We start from the raw sequence: 16,751 nt of genomic DNA, 5'->3' as shown, positions 1-16,751 counted from the left end.
TCCGAGCGGAGCGCGCGCCGCCTATTGGCGGAGGCCGGTCCGGGGGCGGGGACGACGGCGCTAGGATTGGCCGAGCCCCGCCTGGGCGCTGGGGGCGCCGGGATTGGCCCGAGCCGTTAGGAGGACGGAGGAAATGGCGGCGGGGTTGGGAGGAGGCGCGGGGCGCTCGCCATTTGTTACTGCGCGGACAGAGTTCGAGGCTACCTGGCTGCGGGTGGGGGATGGAGGCGAACTCTATGACGTTAAGTCGCAGCGGCCTTCTGATTGGCTAACCCTACGACAGTCGATCAAGCCTGGAGGCGGTTCGGGATTGGTTCTCGCCTGCCCCCACCCCTCCACCCAGGGAGCAGTTTCCCCTTGATTGGAGAAGAGGACATGGACTCGAGAGTCGAGTTGAGGTGGGGATGCGCATGCGTACGGACCCCCCCCCATTCCCCCCCTCCCCCGGGGCGGATCGCTGCGCCGTCCCAAGTCTGGTGCTGACAGCCGGGATGCTCCCCCGACCTTGACGTAGTGCTTGACTCGCGTGACTCGGGCCACCTGAAAGGAACGAGCTCAGAGGTGGCTAACTCCCCAGGGCCTCGGCCGGACTAGGGGCTTGAGGTCCTTTTAGTCCACGGCGTTGTTTCTTTGGGGCGCCCTCTCTTGTCCTTGCTCCTGCAGCTTATGAGGTTCAGGGGTTAGCAGACCATCAGCCGCCTACACTCCCGCGGGTGCATTTCCCTCTCCCAGCTCATAGCCTTCATCGACTCTTTGGTTTCCTTCCCAATCAATAAACACTCAGTAAGCACCTATTGGGTTCAGTGGCCTACTATGTGCAAGGATCTACTTCACAGCCTACACCGACCCCCCCCACTCCCATCTGACCCATCACCTGGCCTCCTCCAGAACTGTCTCCTACTCCACTGGAAGTCCAGCCCCCTCCCCTATGACCCTCCTGCGTGTCCCCGAAGACCAGACCTCTCTGGATTACTCCCTCTGAGGCCCCATCCGTGTAGAGGCTGCAAGAGGCTGACACAGCCAAGTATTCCTTTGATTGCAGTTCTCCATCCTGCCCTCGGACCTCCACTCCTGCTTTAATGGGAAAATGGGAGGCTCTTGGGTTCTTTTCGAGCTCGTGCCATCTCCTATCCCTTGGCCTTTGCCTAGTCTCTCACAAGTGTGCTCCTACCCCTCTGCCTCTCACTCATCCCTAGTTTTCAGCTTCTGGTGCTCCTCCTGCCCCCCACATCTCCCATTTCCTTCAAGAAACCCATTTCTCTTGTCCCTTTGTCCTCTGCTCTCATTTCCCAACTCTGCTCTCCTCCACCTGAAAGTGAGTCCTTTTCATTGCTAGATGGGAGGTTTTTCTCAGTCTTCTGTTGCCATTCTCCTTTATATGTTCTCCCTTGGTAACCTCAGCATCTTGGTGGACTTTATAACCTTCATCTCTAGGCAGGTCCAGTCTCTCCCCTGAGCTTCCATCTATTTCAAACCAAATATCCCCCAGCCATCTCAAACTCAGCCTGGGATTGCGTTTTTTTACCTTCCCTCTTCACCTCCCCTCTTCCAACTGGCCCTGTTTCCATCTTCATAACTTCCCCAAGAGTCTCCCTCACTGCACACAGCCAGTTAGTTGCCAGTCTTGCCATTTTCCCCTCAAAATCTCTGACATCTTTGTTCACACTGATGACCGGTCCATCCTCCACACAGCTGTCCTAAGAATTTTTCTGAAATGCCATACAACCATGAGTATTTCAAATGCTTCTTATTTCCTCCAGGATCAAATACAAACTCTTCTTTTGGGCTTTTCAAGCCCCACACAACCCCCAAGATCATGCCCTCTGTTTCCCCCATTCCATCTTTTGTTTCTTACATCCCAGGAGCTTAATATCTGTTGACTCATTGGGGCCTTAACCAGCAGTGAGAATTTGGAGAAAGGAATCAGACCGTCCAAACCAGCATTCCCTTCTTTGAATCAGTCAAAGCTATCACTCGGAGACATTCCCTAAGCAGTTTGTCTAAGTGAGACAAAAGCTATCTCGGAATGGAGAGGCACATGACACCTAGGAAGAAATTCAGATGGTCCAGATTTCAGAGGTCACAGCAAAGGGAGGATGAAGGAAGATGATGAGAAGAGAAGCTCTCAGCCCTAGGAAGTCCCAAGAATAAGTAAGTTAGTCCTCTCGCCCCATGAATTTGTCTTCTCTATATCCCATATTTTACTTATAGGAAACACGGCTCCCATAGAATGGAAGCTTATTGAGGGCAGAGTCTTTCTCCTCCTTGTGTTTGTGTCCCTCTGGGTTTTACACATGGTAATGATTGCTTTTTTTACTTTATTTCTTTTTTCCCAATGCTTCTCCTCACTTTCCTCAAGAATTTTTGAAAACACCGTGTTTTGCCGGAGTAAACTTTCCCTTCCCCTGCAAGGAACAGAGGCCGTTGTTATTTGGCTTTTTTTCTCAGTACCTAGGACAGGGCTGTGGAGGTGAGCCAAGCTCCTCAGTTTATGGCTCTTGGGGGAGTGGCGGGGAAGGGGAGAACTGCTTCTCAGTCTTCTCAGAAGAGTCCCAATACTTGGGTTATTATGACCAGTGTGAAAGGGAATTCCTTATTCTCTGATTATGTGGAGTTAATCAACTAAAAATTTAAAAACACCCTTTAACACTAAGTAAGGCAGTTCACAGTCACTGACTTAGAGAACTTCACCCTTTTAACTCAGTCAGAAACTTGTGAATCTTTTGATAAGAGCTGACACCTTCAGAGGATGAGAGGAGGATCCCACAGATATCGCCCCCTGGGCAGTGCTAGACAATTTGGAAACTGTGTTTGGCCCCTGTGAAGAGGGGAAGGGACAAGAAGTCACCATAAAAGCAAGCCCCAAACTCCCTCAGAGAGAGATTGTCTTTGAGAAGATAGTCTGAAGAGATCGTCTTCTGGAGCTAGTCTTCTGACTGGGGAGAGTCTCGGAGGGAGCTTCGCTGGAGACCTCAGCTTGGATCTTGGGCTTGGAGCTCGGTGTCAACTTAGACTCTGACTCCTGGACTACTTCATGGGGTGAGTGAAAGGCTGACCCCTTTCCTAGCTTCTGGAGAGACCAGCTTCCATCTTGGAGGGGGCCGCTGTTACTTCTTACCAGCTTTCCTGGTTGAGAGCTAATTAATTTCTGCCTGGATTAAGCAGACCCAGAGTAAACTAGGTTGATAGGATAGATGACCTCTCTAACCTCTTCACATTTCTCTACTTTATTGTTTCCTCTCCGTTTTGTAAATATTTGTAAATAAATTTTTGACTCAAGATATAATAAATTCTGGTGATCACATAATTTCATATAATCGTTGTCCAACCATTTGTTTCAATCTTTACACAAGTTAGGCCCCAAAATTGTGAAGATGGATGGAGACTGACTGAAGAGCATCACGTTGGCTTTCATTAGGAGGGAGGAATGTATTTGAAAAAGAATGTGGGGTGGGGAAAGCACAAAATGTCAATAACATTTTAAAATAAATGATTTTGAAGAATTGCCCACCCTTATGCTTAGCTTCAGGCTCACTATTTAGTCACTCTAGAGGCCCTCTACAAATATCCCCAGCCTCCAGGGCTCCAGTCTTCGGGCCTCCTCCTCAGACCCTGGGCATCATGTGGCCTCACAGCCCTGCCCTCTTCATGGAGGAGGACAGTTCCCCATATTGAGGCTCTCTACCTCTATGGAAACTGAAAATCAATATTGCCATTCCCCATAAGAGTTGCCCTAAGGCTTCCCTTCATCCATAGCCTCTCTAGTGGCTGACCTTCCCTTGTGAGAGTGCAAACAGCTGGAAGGCAGGGATGGCCAGGCACAGTGCTCAGGTTCAGAAATGCAAACTGTCCACTAATCAGGAGTTCTTCTCCACCTTCTGGGCTTGGGTGCCTTCGGTCTTTCAGCTGGTAAAGTCTATGGTCTCTTTTGAGGAGAATGTTTTCAATGCACAAAACAAGATCCATTGGCTAGAAAAGGAACCCAATTGTATTGAAATATGGTTGCCAAAATATTTGAAAACCCACTTCCCCAGGTGAGGAATTCCTGCCTCCTTTATTCATCCTCATTCCAAATCCTGTATTCTTTTTACTCCCCTGCATCTTGCTTCTTTGATAATGATCTACCTGTTTAATTAGGTTCAGTACCTACAAAGTCCTTATCTCTTCCACTACTAGACTGTAAGTTCTGCTCCATTAAGAGGGGCCGCCAGAAGGGGAGGCAAGATGAGCAGTTTGTTCAGAAAAGATGGGTGGAGGGGAAAGCAGTGATGATGTTTAGGAACATGGATTTAGGGCTAGAAAAGGGACCTTCTTGCTCAATTGTTTTTCACTTATGCAACTCAGCTTACCATTTTCTTCTCCAACTCATTTTACAAATGAAGAAACTGGGGCAGAGTGAAGTGACTTGCCCAGGGTCACACAGCCAATAAATGTCTGAGGCTGGATTTGAACTCAAGTCTTCCAGACTTCAGGTCCTATACTTCCACTGTACTACCTGCCTGCCCAGAAGAGATCTTGGACCCCATCCAATCCAATCCCTTCATTTTACAAATGATCTCCAGAAATTCCTGGCTTTGCATGATGGATCCAACTCTGGAACTCCCACCCGCTCAAGGTTTCATTATGCTTGAACGTGGGTCTTTCTGACACCATATCCATATTAATATTCTGGGAGCTCCATGTGATTCGGCCATGATGGGGAAAGCGAGGGTGACCTTGGGCAACATCAAGAGTTGGGGGGCACAGAGGACAGAGAGCCAGGCCTAGAAATGAGAAGTCCTAGGTTCAGGTCTGACCTCAGACCCCCCCTTTTTTTTAAACCCTTAACTTCTGTGTATTGGCTCTTAGATGGAAGAGTGGTAAGGGTGGGCAATGGGGGTCAAGTGACTTGCCCAGAGTCACACAGCTGGGAAGTATCTGAGGCTGGATTTGAACCCAGGACCTCCCAACTCTAGGCCTAACTCTCAATCCACTGAGCCACCCAGCTGCCCCCTCAGACCCTTCTTAACTGTGTGACCCTGGATATGTCACACAACCCTCATTGCCTAGCCCTTCTCTTCTGCCTTAGAATGGTGCTTGGTATTAATTCTAAGACAGAAGGAAAGGGTCAAAAAAAAAAAAAAGACAGAGATGGAGCTTCCAACAAGAAGGAAGTAAGCAATTCCCTTGACCTAATCAGGACCCATCTGGGAACTGTTTGGGGTTCTGGGTACTATGATTTAAGGAGGCCATTGGAAAATATCCAGAAAGGGCCTGGAGGCCACGTCTTAGGAAGATTGGTTAATGGAATCAGAGATAGAGAAGACTCAGGTGGGTCGAGGATTGAAAGAAGGGTCATGTCTGTGCTGCTTGGCCCCCATGGGCAGAGCCAGGTTCAGGAGTGGGTTGCCACGGCAGGGAGAAGGTCCACAGGCAGGGGCCAGACACCCATTTGTCCACTATGTCCTAGTGGGGATTCCTCTCCCCTCTGCTGAGATTAGGCTGGATGGCCACAGAGGGCTTTTCCAGCTCTCACCCTCTGGGACTCTCTGCGAACCAACCCAACTTGGGGCTTGATGGGATATTGGTGCCCAGCCTGGTCCTTCACTCCTTCCAGAAGTATGTTCACTTGTTAGTCGCCAGACAAAGGTATCACCTTTGGCACACAGACCGCAAAGTTGGCATTGGAGTATTCTCTTCTCAGCAGCTGCCATCACTACAGAAGCAAAAGGCGGTATCCATGCCTAGAGATTATTTTGTCTTTTTTTTTTTTTAGCTCTTTCTGTCTTAGTAACAATTTAAAGACAGAACGGCATAGGGCTAGGCAAATGAGGCTGTAACTGGCCCAGGGCCACACAGCTAAGAAGTTTCTAGGCCAGATTTTGAAGCCAGGACCTCCTCTCTCCAGGCCTGAGTCTCTATCCACTGAGTCCCCTAGCTACCACCATTTTCCCCTTTTTTGGTTTCATGACCAGTCTTCTATAAGAACTAAGTCTTCAGGCTGGCCTTTGGGAAGGTAGACACTATCGAGGGGCAGTACGGTACAAGGGAAGAAACAGCGTATCTAGAAGCAGAGGACCGGGTTCAAGTCTGGCCTTGGTCATTCTCTAGCTCAGTCACTTGGCTGTCACTTTATTTCTCTGATTGGTGAAATGGAGAGGGGGGAGGGCTTCTTAGCCTCTTGAGCCCCAGATCTTTGACCCTCCACAAAGAATTCCAGAATGGTAATGATGGCTCCCATTTATATATTGTGCAGTTTACAGATTTGCTGAGCAAAGGTGGAGAAAATCACTACAATTTATGTTATACGACCCCAGCTGGGCCCTCACTGCTGCAAGGCAATCTTCCCATACCTCCTCTGTCATCTCACCATCCCACTCTCCACCACAGCACCTCCAGACTTCCCCAAGGCTCTCCTCCTCCTCCTCCTCCTCTCTTAGCGGAGAACTTTGCCTCCTAATTAAAGAACCAAAGCCATTTACCAAGAGGCCTCCCTTCTCCCCTCTTCACTAGGTGAACGCTGACTGTAAAGGTAAAGGGGGACAAGGTGCTGAAGGCTTTGACTGCCAAATAGGACATTTTGTATTTGATCCTAGAGGGAGCAGGAGGCACTGAAGTTTAATGAGTAAAGGGGTGGTGGGGTTGACAGGAAAATCATTTTGGTGGCCGAATGGAGGATGGCCTGGAGTGGGGAGAGACCTGAAGTAGGGAGACCTCCAGGAGCTCTTGCAATAGTCCAGGCATGAGGTGAGGAGTGTCTACATTGGAGGGGGAAGGGGGCGGGCTGCATCAGAGGAGAGAAGGGAGCAGAGTGGAGAGAGGTTCCAAAGGTGAAAATGATAGGCCTTTGACAACAGCCTGGATGTGGACTGGGAGAAAGAGTCAGGAATTCAGGAAGGCTTCAAAGTTGGGCGAGTGAGGGACTGGGGGGATGGCGTTAGGAAGGCAGGGGGTGGTGGAGGATTGAAGGGGAAAGATAACGAGTTGGGCTTAGGACAAGTTGAGTGTAAGATGTCTGAAAGGGAGTTGGAGATGTGAAATTGGAAGTCAACAGAGAAACTGGGGCAGGAAAGGTAGATTTGAAAATCAGAGCATCGAGGCGATGGAATTGATGAGCTCCCCAGATAAAGTAGTCTAGAGGGAGGAGAAAAGAGGGCCCAGGACAGAGTCCTAAAGGACGCCTTGGTTAAGGGACATGATATGTAGGAGACGAAGGAGGATCCGGACAAAGGAAACAAGGAGTGGTCAGCTGGGTAGGAGGAGAACCAGGAGAAAGTGGTGTCTCAGAAACCTAGGGGGAAGGGAGTGATCAGCAGTGCCGAAGGCTGCAGAGAGGTCAAGGAGAAGGACCGAGAAAAGGCCATTGGATTGGGCAAGTAAGAGAATTGTCTGTAACCTGGCTTTCAAACTCATCTTGCAACCAAAATTGCTTTCTCTCAAATTAGCAATTAAGTTACTACTTGTCAAATCCAGTGGCTTTTTCTCAGTTCTCAGACATTGAAAATGAGCATAAATTGTCATTCACCTCCATTCAGCCTGACTATTTCAGAATTGGTGTTGTTCAATGGAAAAACCAGTAGCTTTGGCATTAAAGGACCCAGATTCAAATCCTGCCCTTGATAAAAACTGGGCGACCTTAGACAAGACACTTGACTGCAAGGGCCTTAGTCTTCTCATTTACAAAATGACGGGTTGGACTAGATGGCCACTGAGGTCCCTTCTGGATCCAGAATCCTTTGATTCTTCATTGTTACAGTAGCCCTGTTTGATCACCATCTCCATTTTGTAGCTAAGACTCATAGAAGTTAATCGACATGGTGGCTAGCCTTTGGCAAAAAACTGTAGCCCAGTGTCTTAGTAAGACTCATCTATGGATGGAAGGCTTCATCACTTTTGAGGCTGTGCCTCCTTTTAGCATTAAGAACAATGCCTGTGGGGCTTAAATGCTTTTTGACCACACTGCCTCCTCCAGGTAACTTTTTTATTTTCTGCCCACTGACATTGTCCAATATGTAATACTGGCCAGAGGTGACCCCAGAGTCTCAAAGGCTATCTTGACCAATGCCAGCTTTGATAAGCTGCTTCTTCAGTTTCTTGAAAATGCCTCGTGTATGGAGGTTTGCCAGGTCAGGCAGCTTAGCCTGTGGGATTAGGAGAATGGGGAGGAAACCCCTCCAGAAGGCCTTCTGCTAGTAGGAGAGAGGATGTGGTTAGCAAGTGTAGAGGGAGTGCCTACCTACCCCCATGGCCCCAAGGATCCTTTAGGCACAAATCTGAAGTGATCTTACCTTCTGCTTTGCCTAAACATCACCAAACGTCTACTAATATCCCATGTCAGTTCGTGTGGCCTTCTAGGCCCCTTCCCTCAGATCATCAGAGTGAGCTTAGAGCCCACAATCCTCCAAGTGGAGCCTCGCTGGTTGGTACCAAGCCCTTCTTGCATGCACTAGAAATCTTCTGCCCCTTGTTGCCTCCTTACACAGATCATAGGATCATATATCTAGAGCAGTGATTCCCAAAGTGGGCGCTACCGCCCCTTGGTGGGTGCTGCAGCTATCTAGGAAGGCGGTGATGGCCACAGGTGCATTGATCTTTCCTATGCATTGCTATTAAATTTTTTTTTAAATTAATTTCCAGGGGGCTAAGTCATATTTTTTCTAGAAAGGGGGTGGGAGGCCAAAAAAAGTTTGGGAACCGCTGATCTAGAGCCATAAGGGGTTTTAGGGGGTCCTCTAATCTAGTCCTCTCTTTTTTAATGCAAAGAAACTTAGGCTTGATCTTTCTAGAACAGAAGCTACTTGAGAGCAGGGACAGTGCCATTTTCCTTTGTATTCCCTGTTCAGGCACAAACTTCATGTTTGTTGGATTGAATCTACAGGCTTGAACACTTCATGGTGTGCTGCACTTCGCTTCCAGGTCATTTATCAAAAGATTTAATGAGCTATATCCTAGCCTAGCACCAGTCCCTCAGGGACACCACTGTTTATAGTTCCCCATTCATAGAAGGGTCTATTGCTGCCTCTTCTATTTCCTATCTAAAAGAGAGCTTCCTCTCCAGGACAAATCACCTCCTAATCCCACAGTGACACAAACATTTTTAGTCTTTGGTATGAAATCTTGCCCAAGACTTTATGAAAGTTTAAGTCCTGCCCCCTGTTTTCCCCTTGGCCCATGACTGAGAAGTTCTCATTGCTTAGTCAGACATGAGTGTTGCTTGCCTTTACAAACAGCATTCAGAGATGCTTCCCTCTAGTGCACACTTCACCAGCTTGCCCTGGCTGGTGGTTAAGACTGATTCATCCCTAGTTCAAAGACAGATAAGGCCCAAGGAAGACAACAGTCATCAAAATCAGCCTACCAGGCTGTAAAAGCACGGGGTTTGGAGGATCTTGGCTTCCACCCTCTCCCTGTCTCACCCTTTGGACTTGTGTCTTTTTCTCTTCAGTAAAATGAAAGTGTTGGACTAAATGGCCTTCAAGGCCCCTTTCTGTAGGCTGACATTATTCTAGGGCAGGGGTTGGCAACGTATGGCTCTCCAGCATATCTGGCTCTTTCGAGGGCCAGATATGGCTCTTTCTGCAGGAGCCATAAAATCCATTTTTTTTCAGGCGCTGTTACAGGAGCGGCACTGGGAGCACTGTACGGCTCTCACAAAATTACATTTTAAAAAATGTGGCGTTTATGGCTCTCAAGGCCAAAAAGGTTGCCGACCCCTGCTCTAGGACCTTAAAGTATATGACACATATACATACATTATTGCATCTGGTCCCCACAAGTACCATTTTGACCTAAGGACCTTATGCTTGATAAGCCCAAGGAATCTCAACACCTAGGCTAAGGATTCATTATTGGACAAAATGTGATGGCAAAGCTGAAACGGAGGCTGGCAGAAATGAAGAGACCAGCATCTTACACCAGCTACCAAGATGAACTCCATGTGGATCTGTGACACATATAAAGGGCCACACCAGAAATGAATTACAGCAGTAGTAGTAAGCTCATAATCACACTAATGCCCATTTTCCATACTAATCCATGTAATCTGTAACTATGAATAGAGGAAGAGTCTATGACCAAACCAGGGATGAAGAGGACCGTAGAAGATAGAAACTGCCTTTCGGGACAAGAGCAACTTCTCAAAGATGGAAGACTTTTTTAAGCACACAAGTAGTGTGCAATAAGTGTTGAGTTATATTGCAACCCTGACTCCCACTTCCCAAGACTAGTTTACCCAGTGTTTAAGAATTAGGCCTAAAACAACAGCTGCTATATCCTTCTACTCTCTCAAAATCAATCCAGCAAACTTCAAGCATCTACACTGTGCAAAGAATGGGTCTTACTGGAGCCAGGACTGCATCCAGAAGTGAGGCAAAGATTGCACTTGTAGTCTCTTTACTCCCATTGCTACCATGGGAATACTGCACTTAAGACTTCTTGCCTTTCTTTAATGGCAAAGAAATTAGCAATCATTGTCTTTGGAGCCCCCCTTGCAATGAGGCACTCTGAGCTATCTTTGCTCTGCCTTTTCTCTAGTTTGCCCAGATTGCTGGGTCTCCACAAACTAGACCTCATGCGCACATTTTCTGAGTTTATTATTTCTTTATTTTAAAATCCTCAACTTCCATCTTAGGATCACTACTATGTATTGGTTCTAAGGCAGAAGAGCCATAAGGGCTAGGCAATGGGGGTTAAGAGACTTGCCCAGGGTCACACAGTGTAAAAGGATTTTTTAAATTTCCTTTGTCTATTTTGAGTTAATCAATCAAGAACTAAAAGTACCCCTACTTAACACTTAGTAAGTCACTAAGTAAGAGAATTCACAAGTGGAATAAAAAAAAAATCCATTCACAACAGCTAGGAAGTGTCTGAGGTTGTATTTGAACACAGGACCTCCTGTCTTTAGGTCTGGCTCTCCATCCACTGAGCCACCCAGCTGCTCCCATTTCTTTATTTTTTTAACCAAAAGAACCAGAGGAAATACCCAGAGACTCTGCACTCACCTGGAAAACAAAGCCTCTTCTACAAAGAAGAGATCCCCCTCCTTTAGATAAGCTTTGGGGCTTTGCTCAGTGTTGATCTCAGGGATCCATAAAGGGCTTGGTTTTTCCACCCTCTAAATCCTGTTTCAATCCTTATGATGATAGAACCCTAAGTCTTAAAATGGAAAAGGATTCCAGATTATCTGAGTTCAAAGCCTCTTCTTTTATAGAGGAGGAAACTGAGGTAGAAAGAGTCAAGGCAGCTGGATTTGAGAGTGGGGCTCTACCTCCCACCTCCCACCATTTTGGCCCAGAATTCTTTATTCTAGGATTCCAGTAGGATTTTTTTTAATTTTTTTAATTTGACTTTGGAACTTTTTTTTTTTTTTTTTTTTAAACCCTTACCTTCCGACTTGGAGTCAATACTGTGTATGGGCTCCAAGGCAGAAGAGTGGTAAGGGTAGGCAATGGGGGTCAAGTGACTTGCCCAGGGTCACACAGCTGGGAAGTGTCTGAGACCAGATTTGAACCTAGGACCTCCCGTCTCTAGGCCTGGCTCTCAATCCACTGAGCTACCCAGCTGCCCCCCGACTTTGGAACTTTTTAAGTGCTTAAGTAGCCATCCCCACTTCTGAGCCTCACATCCTTGGAGGCAGGTCTCCATTCTCTCCATTTCATGGATGGGGAATGTCTTTAAAAAGCTCCGAAATTTGCTCAAGGTCCCACAGTCAGTGACAGGGTGGGGACTGGATTCCAGAGCTTCCGGTCCCCACTTCAGTTTCTCCTATTTCGTCCTCTCTCTCCTGCCTCCTGTGGGTCCTGACTTGACCTGTTATTGTGTGGTTGAGAGCTGAAAGGAGGAATCTTTAAACCTACGATGGGGGAGCTCCACAACTACCACTGTGGGTGCTTCCAGAGGGTGGCAGGCATGGCCCTAGTGGGGGCTCGCCCTGGGGCTGAGGAAGCCTGCTAATTCCTGCTCACTACCTCCTAAGCTCCATTGTTTCTGGGCTGCTGAAGGACTTGGAGGCCTGGACACAGGCCCGGTCACTAATCCTGGCTTGGAAGGCTCTGGCCTGCCTCTTTTCCAAGATGTTCCCAAGGTGCTTAATTGGGTTCCCAGGGCTTTCCTCCTTCCCCCTGGGCCAAGCCATCTTCCTCTTGCTGGAGTCCCAGCCAGCGAGCCCACCCTGGCTCTGCCCTGTTCGGAGGACAAGCAGCAAAGTCCTAGAGGGGAAGGACGGAAGCCCAGGAAATGCATCTGAGCAGCACTTGGCATCACAGGCCACAGGAATGCCATGAGAGGTGGGATAGCAACTCCAAGGAGGGGGCGTCCACCCAAGTACTCCACCCCACTGTGATAATGAGATTTAAATCTACCCTGCCCATCTTTAGATTTAATCACAAAAGGTGAAAACATTTTCATTTAACTCACAAGTTGGGAGGTCTGTGACCCACGTGTGCTAGAGTGAGAAACAAATCAGAATTTACTGACTGCCTCCTGGGCAGTCCTAAGAAAAGCGTCTGTTGTGATTGGACACGCAAACTAAGAGGAAGGCACAGGAAGTGAAACAAAAGAGGCCCCTTTAAAAAGAGCGAGTTGAGTGAGCCAGGTCCCTTCTGGTTTGTGAACTGGACCTGAAGGAGCACTTCTGGCTTGAGGCCTGGACCTGGGACCTTAAGACCTTGGTGAAACTGCTTTTAAATCTCTCTCTTAGAACTACACATGGTGAGTGAAGGCTGATTCCTTTAACCTTCCAGGAGGTACTAGTCTCCAGGAGGCTCCCTTGATTGGGAGAAGCCCTTGTGGCTAAACCCCTTGTTAATTGATTTTTAGGCTCTGGCTGGGCCTCTGGAGCCCAGACTTGAATACAAATCTCTTATACTATTCTCTTCTCATCTCTCTACTGCCACTCTCTCCTATATTTTGTAAATAAACTTCCATAAAAGTCATTTTGCCTTGAGGTTATTCTTAATTGGGGATTGATAATTGTTCAGTCCTCTGGTGACCAACCTTTTAATATTTACCCAACCCAAACCCCTTTTTACCCAATATACCACCCCGAGCAAGCACAGCGTCCAAAGGAGTAAAACGAGCAGACTTTTAATACCAATATAGTTCTCTGTTAAATACTATGTTCCCCTGGGCCACAGACAGGCAGAGAAGTTCTAGTGGGTGCCATTCTCTGTCCCCACCCAGGGGCCATGCCCACCCCTTAGGAGAGCCAAGGCTGCCCAAGAGAAGGGCCCCAGCCTCTGTGGGGATGGAGCTCCCAGAGGGGGAGACAGATATGACACAGCAGGACAAGGAAGGGGAAGTCACAGCAGCTTGGTCTAGTCCAGTTATTGCAGACGTGTGTCTATGGGGTGGGGGTGGGTCTCCTGCCCCAGCAAACACACCCCGAAACCTGTCTCAGGAGCCTGGTATCTCACCCCAGCCCCCAGGCTCTGCAGAGCAGCTGGCAGAGCTTAGTAGCTGCTCTGGTGGCCAGTGAGGATGTAGAGGTTACTGTGAGCCCCAGGGTTGTCGGTGGGGGTGCTCTGAAGGATGATGTCTCTGTGGGGGGGACGAGGGACAGTTACAGAGGAAGAAGGTGGAAGAGGGGAAACCAGGACCCAGCCAGCTTCTTCCCTTCTTGGCGCCAGGGCAGAAGAAAGGCAAGGTGAGGCAGTGGGGCTCAGTGACTGGCCCAGGGTCACCTGGCTTCCATTCCTCTCTCAGCTCCCAGATCCTGAATCTCCACCATTCCTCTCACTGGGTCTCCTGAGCCATGAGCCAGCTGCACTGACTCCTGGGGCCGTGCTACCTGTGCTACCCCTGCTGGTCCCCGTGTCCTTCTCTGGCCCTCCCGCTGTAACCATCATCTGCTCCCTCTTTCTCATCTTCGCCTGCTCCCCATTTGGGCCCATTCAGGAATAATGCAGCCAGGGAAGGGAAGGACGGGGCCCCCACACGCTGGCCCTGAACTTCCCGAGTCTCCTGGGGGTGTCCCAGTGCTTCAGGCTCTCCGGAGACAGCCCAGAGGAGGATGGCCACTTCCGCCTGGACGGCCCCCAGGGTTCCCTCTGACTGCCTGGGCTTTTCCAACGGATCCCCTGGGTCCATTCTCCAAATCACAGGCTGGGCCCAGGCATGGCCACCCTGAGGGCCGGCCTCCAGCCTTACCTGTGAGCCCCGAGCACTTGGAATATCCTCGTCTCGTCGGTGATCTCCTGAGTCAGCTGGGGAGGAAATGGGGATCATGACGAGCAGCGGTGTCCTGGCCCTGCTGGGGGAGCCCCCTGAACCCCCAGACCCCAAGCCTCACCTCGTTAGTCTCCAGGCTCCGCCCCTGCATGCCATGCTGCCAGAAAGCCAACACGCTGTCCTGAAGGCAGACTGGACACAGGGGGAGGGTCAACAGGGCCCCCTCCTCTCCGCCCCCCCCCCCGCCATCTCCTGGCTCTGGGGTGGGAACCTGAGGCCCAGGAGGCCAAGGAAGGTCCACCGAACAGAGGATGAAACGGACCCATCCAGGCTTGTGTGGACAATATCTGAGGCTGGATTCGAACTTGGGTGCTTCCTCCCTCCTCTGCTCCCAGGGGTGGCCTCAGGGTGTACAAAAGCCCATTCCTGTGGCCAGGGACAGCCCTGGGGTCAGGGGGCAACGTGGCACAAGGCCGGGAAGAAGCACGGGCAGGGAGGAGGGCCGGGCAAAGGGCTCTGGTGCCCAGGGGCCGAGGGCATGGGCTGAGGGTGCAGGCTGGGGCTCTGGGCTGGATTGGGGGAGCCCCTCACTCACCCACAGTCTCAATGGGGAAGTCAAAGGTCAGCTCAGGGGCCAGGGCGCCTGTCGGGGTCCCCTGGAGGTTCACCAGCCTCACGCAGCCTACAGGGAAGGGCTGAGGCTCAGTCGCCAGCTGTGGGGGGCTCCTAGCCCCCCCCAACTCCCTCCACCTCCCCTCCCCCACCCCCAGTCCCAGGGCCGCACTCACGCTCAAAGCACACCAGCACCGTGTCTCTGTCCACTTGGATCACCTGCTGGGCAGTGCCAGGTGCCCCCTCTGTGGACAGAGGAGCTGTGAAAGGGTGTCTGGGCCCCCCACCTTCAGCCCCCCAAAGCCTGGCCACTCCCCCCTCCCTTGGGGAAACCGGGGCCTGAGAGGGGCAGCAGGACTGACCCTGGCCTAATAGGACCTCGGTTTGAATCTTGCCCCTGTCACCCTGGGTGGCCCTGGGCAAGTCTCTGCGCCTCAGTTTCCCCAGGTGTAAGGTGAGGACTGGGACTGGGCAGGCTGGGAGGCCCTAGGAGTTTCTGCCCTCAGTTTCCCCACTGGGAAGAATGAATGTTCTCTGAGGTCCAGCCTTGGGACTGAAATCCTGTGGGCTCACACCCCCCCCGGGCCTCAGTTTCCCCCTCTATAAAATGGGTGGGCCGGGAGGCCCCGAGGCACCCTCCACGGACCCTTAAAGTGGCAGCAGCAGGAGGGGTTCCTCTTCCTGTCCCCCCTCCCCCAGGCTCCCTACTCACCTGGAGGGATGAGGAAGTCAGGAGAGAGTCCGGCCTCCAGAGGGAGGATGTGGAACTGGAGGCCGAGGCCGGGCCCCGCCGACCCTGTGGCACCCACACACACTTGAGGCAGCTCCTTCCCTTCCAGGATCAGAGGCTCCAGGAGCCCCAGAGGATTGGGCAGGGAAGTGGCGAAGTTCTGCAGAGGCCAAGGGGCAGCCTTCAGAGGCCCCGTGTGCCCGCCCCTGCCCTGGCACTGCCCATCAGCCCCGTGTGCCCGCCCCGGCCCTGGCACTGCCCGCACCTTGAGGAGCAGGAACTTCTTGAGGGGCTCGTACCACTGCAGGAGCAGCAGGCCGGAGGGCAGGGCGGCCAGCAGGAAGGTGCTCCCCGTGTAGGGATTTCGAACTGCGGGGAGGAAGAGCCCGCCGGGGGCCTCAGCTCCGGCCTACAACCCCGCTGAGCCCCCGCTGTGGGCACGCAGGAGGGGGGAAGGGCAGCCGCAGCCCCCGCTCCGGGCGCCTTTGGTTTTCCCGCCCCCTCGCTTTTCAGGCCCGACACCCTCCCGGCGTGCCGTCCCTCAGAGTAGAGGAGAAAAGGGAAGGCGCTCCTTGGGGCGACCCGCACGGCCGGGCCTCCCTCCCTCCCTCCTTTCCTCATCTTTCAAGGCGCCTCCTCCGAGCAGCCCTCCCAGATGAGCCCTGGGCCCGGCGCGGCGCTCACCCACGCGGCACTTGAGGCAGCCCCTGGTGTCGGCTATCTTGGTGGAGAGTGCGAAGCGCCTGCGGGGAAGGCGGCGTGAGCTGGCCCGAGACCCCGGCTAGGGCCCCCAGACCCGCCTCGGTGCCCTCCAGGCCTGGCCCCGCTACCTGGGGATGATCCTCTGGGGGAGCCGCTGGGTGGCGATGGACAGGGGGGCCGCCCGCTGCTGCTGCTGCCGCCGCTGCTCGAACAGCGCCGGCAGGTCGTGGGCCCACACGTGCGTGGTCTTCCCTGGGGGGAGGGGATTACGGCCCCCATTTTACAGACGGGGAAACTGAGGCTGGCGGAGGCCACCCCGCTCCGTGAGGCTGGGATGGCTGTGTGACTCCCCCGTGCCTCAGTTTCCCCCCGTGTCAAACTTAAGGGTCTTTGTGCCAGCCCCACCCACGTGCCCCCCGCCCCGCCCGGCCCCTCCGGCACCTGACAGGGAGAGAAGGACGTTGTTGACACAGTAGAGCCAGAAGCAGCGTTGGGGGATCAACTGCAGGACAGAGACCACACTGAGCCCCCAAACCCCCCCCAGAGGGGGATCCCCCCGCCA

The 16,751-nt window shown here is 51.6% G+C and overlaps 1 protein-coding gene across 1 annotated transcript in view; it reads right to left on the bottom strand.

The window, feature by feature from the left end:
* Positions 1-13,046: 13,046 nt before the first annotated feature.
* LOC123252785 (mitogen-activated protein kinase kinase kinase kinase 2-like) overlaps positions 13,047-16,751 on the bottom strand; it is a 58,015-nt gene continuing 54,310 nt past the window's right edge. Inside the window, exons 3-12 of the mRNA XM_044682029.1 lie at positions 16,631-16,710; positions 16,318-16,441; positions 16,172-16,230; positions 15,753-15,856; positions 15,470-15,647; positions 14,934-15,002; positions 14,741-14,827; positions 14,267-14,337; positions 14,125-14,180; positions 13,047-13,515 (exon numbers count right to left, since the gene is read on the bottom strand). Coding sequence (XP_044537964.1) covers positions 13,428-13,515; positions 14,125-14,180; positions 14,267-14,337; positions 14,741-14,827; positions 14,934-15,002; positions 15,470-15,647; positions 15,753-15,856; positions 16,172-16,230; positions 16,318-16,441; positions 16,631-16,710 — 916 coding nt within the window. The 3' untranslated portion in view covers positions 13,047-13,427. The remainder of the gene's footprint in view (positions 13,516-14,124; positions 14,181-14,266; positions 14,338-14,740; positions 14,828-14,933; positions 15,003-15,469; positions 15,648-15,752; positions 15,857-16,171; positions 16,231-16,317; positions 16,442-16,630; positions 16,711-16,751) is intronic.

This window comes from Gracilinanus agilis, chromosome 6 (genome assembly GCF_016433145.1).
Source record: "Gracilinanus agilis isolate LMUSP501 chromosome 6, AgileGrace, whole genome shotgun sequence".
Classification (NCBI taxonomy): Eukaryota; Metazoa; Chordata; class Mammalia; order Didelphimorphia; family Didelphidae; genus Gracilinanus; species Gracilinanus agilis.
This window is presented reverse-complemented; position numbering and strand designations above follow the sequence as displayed.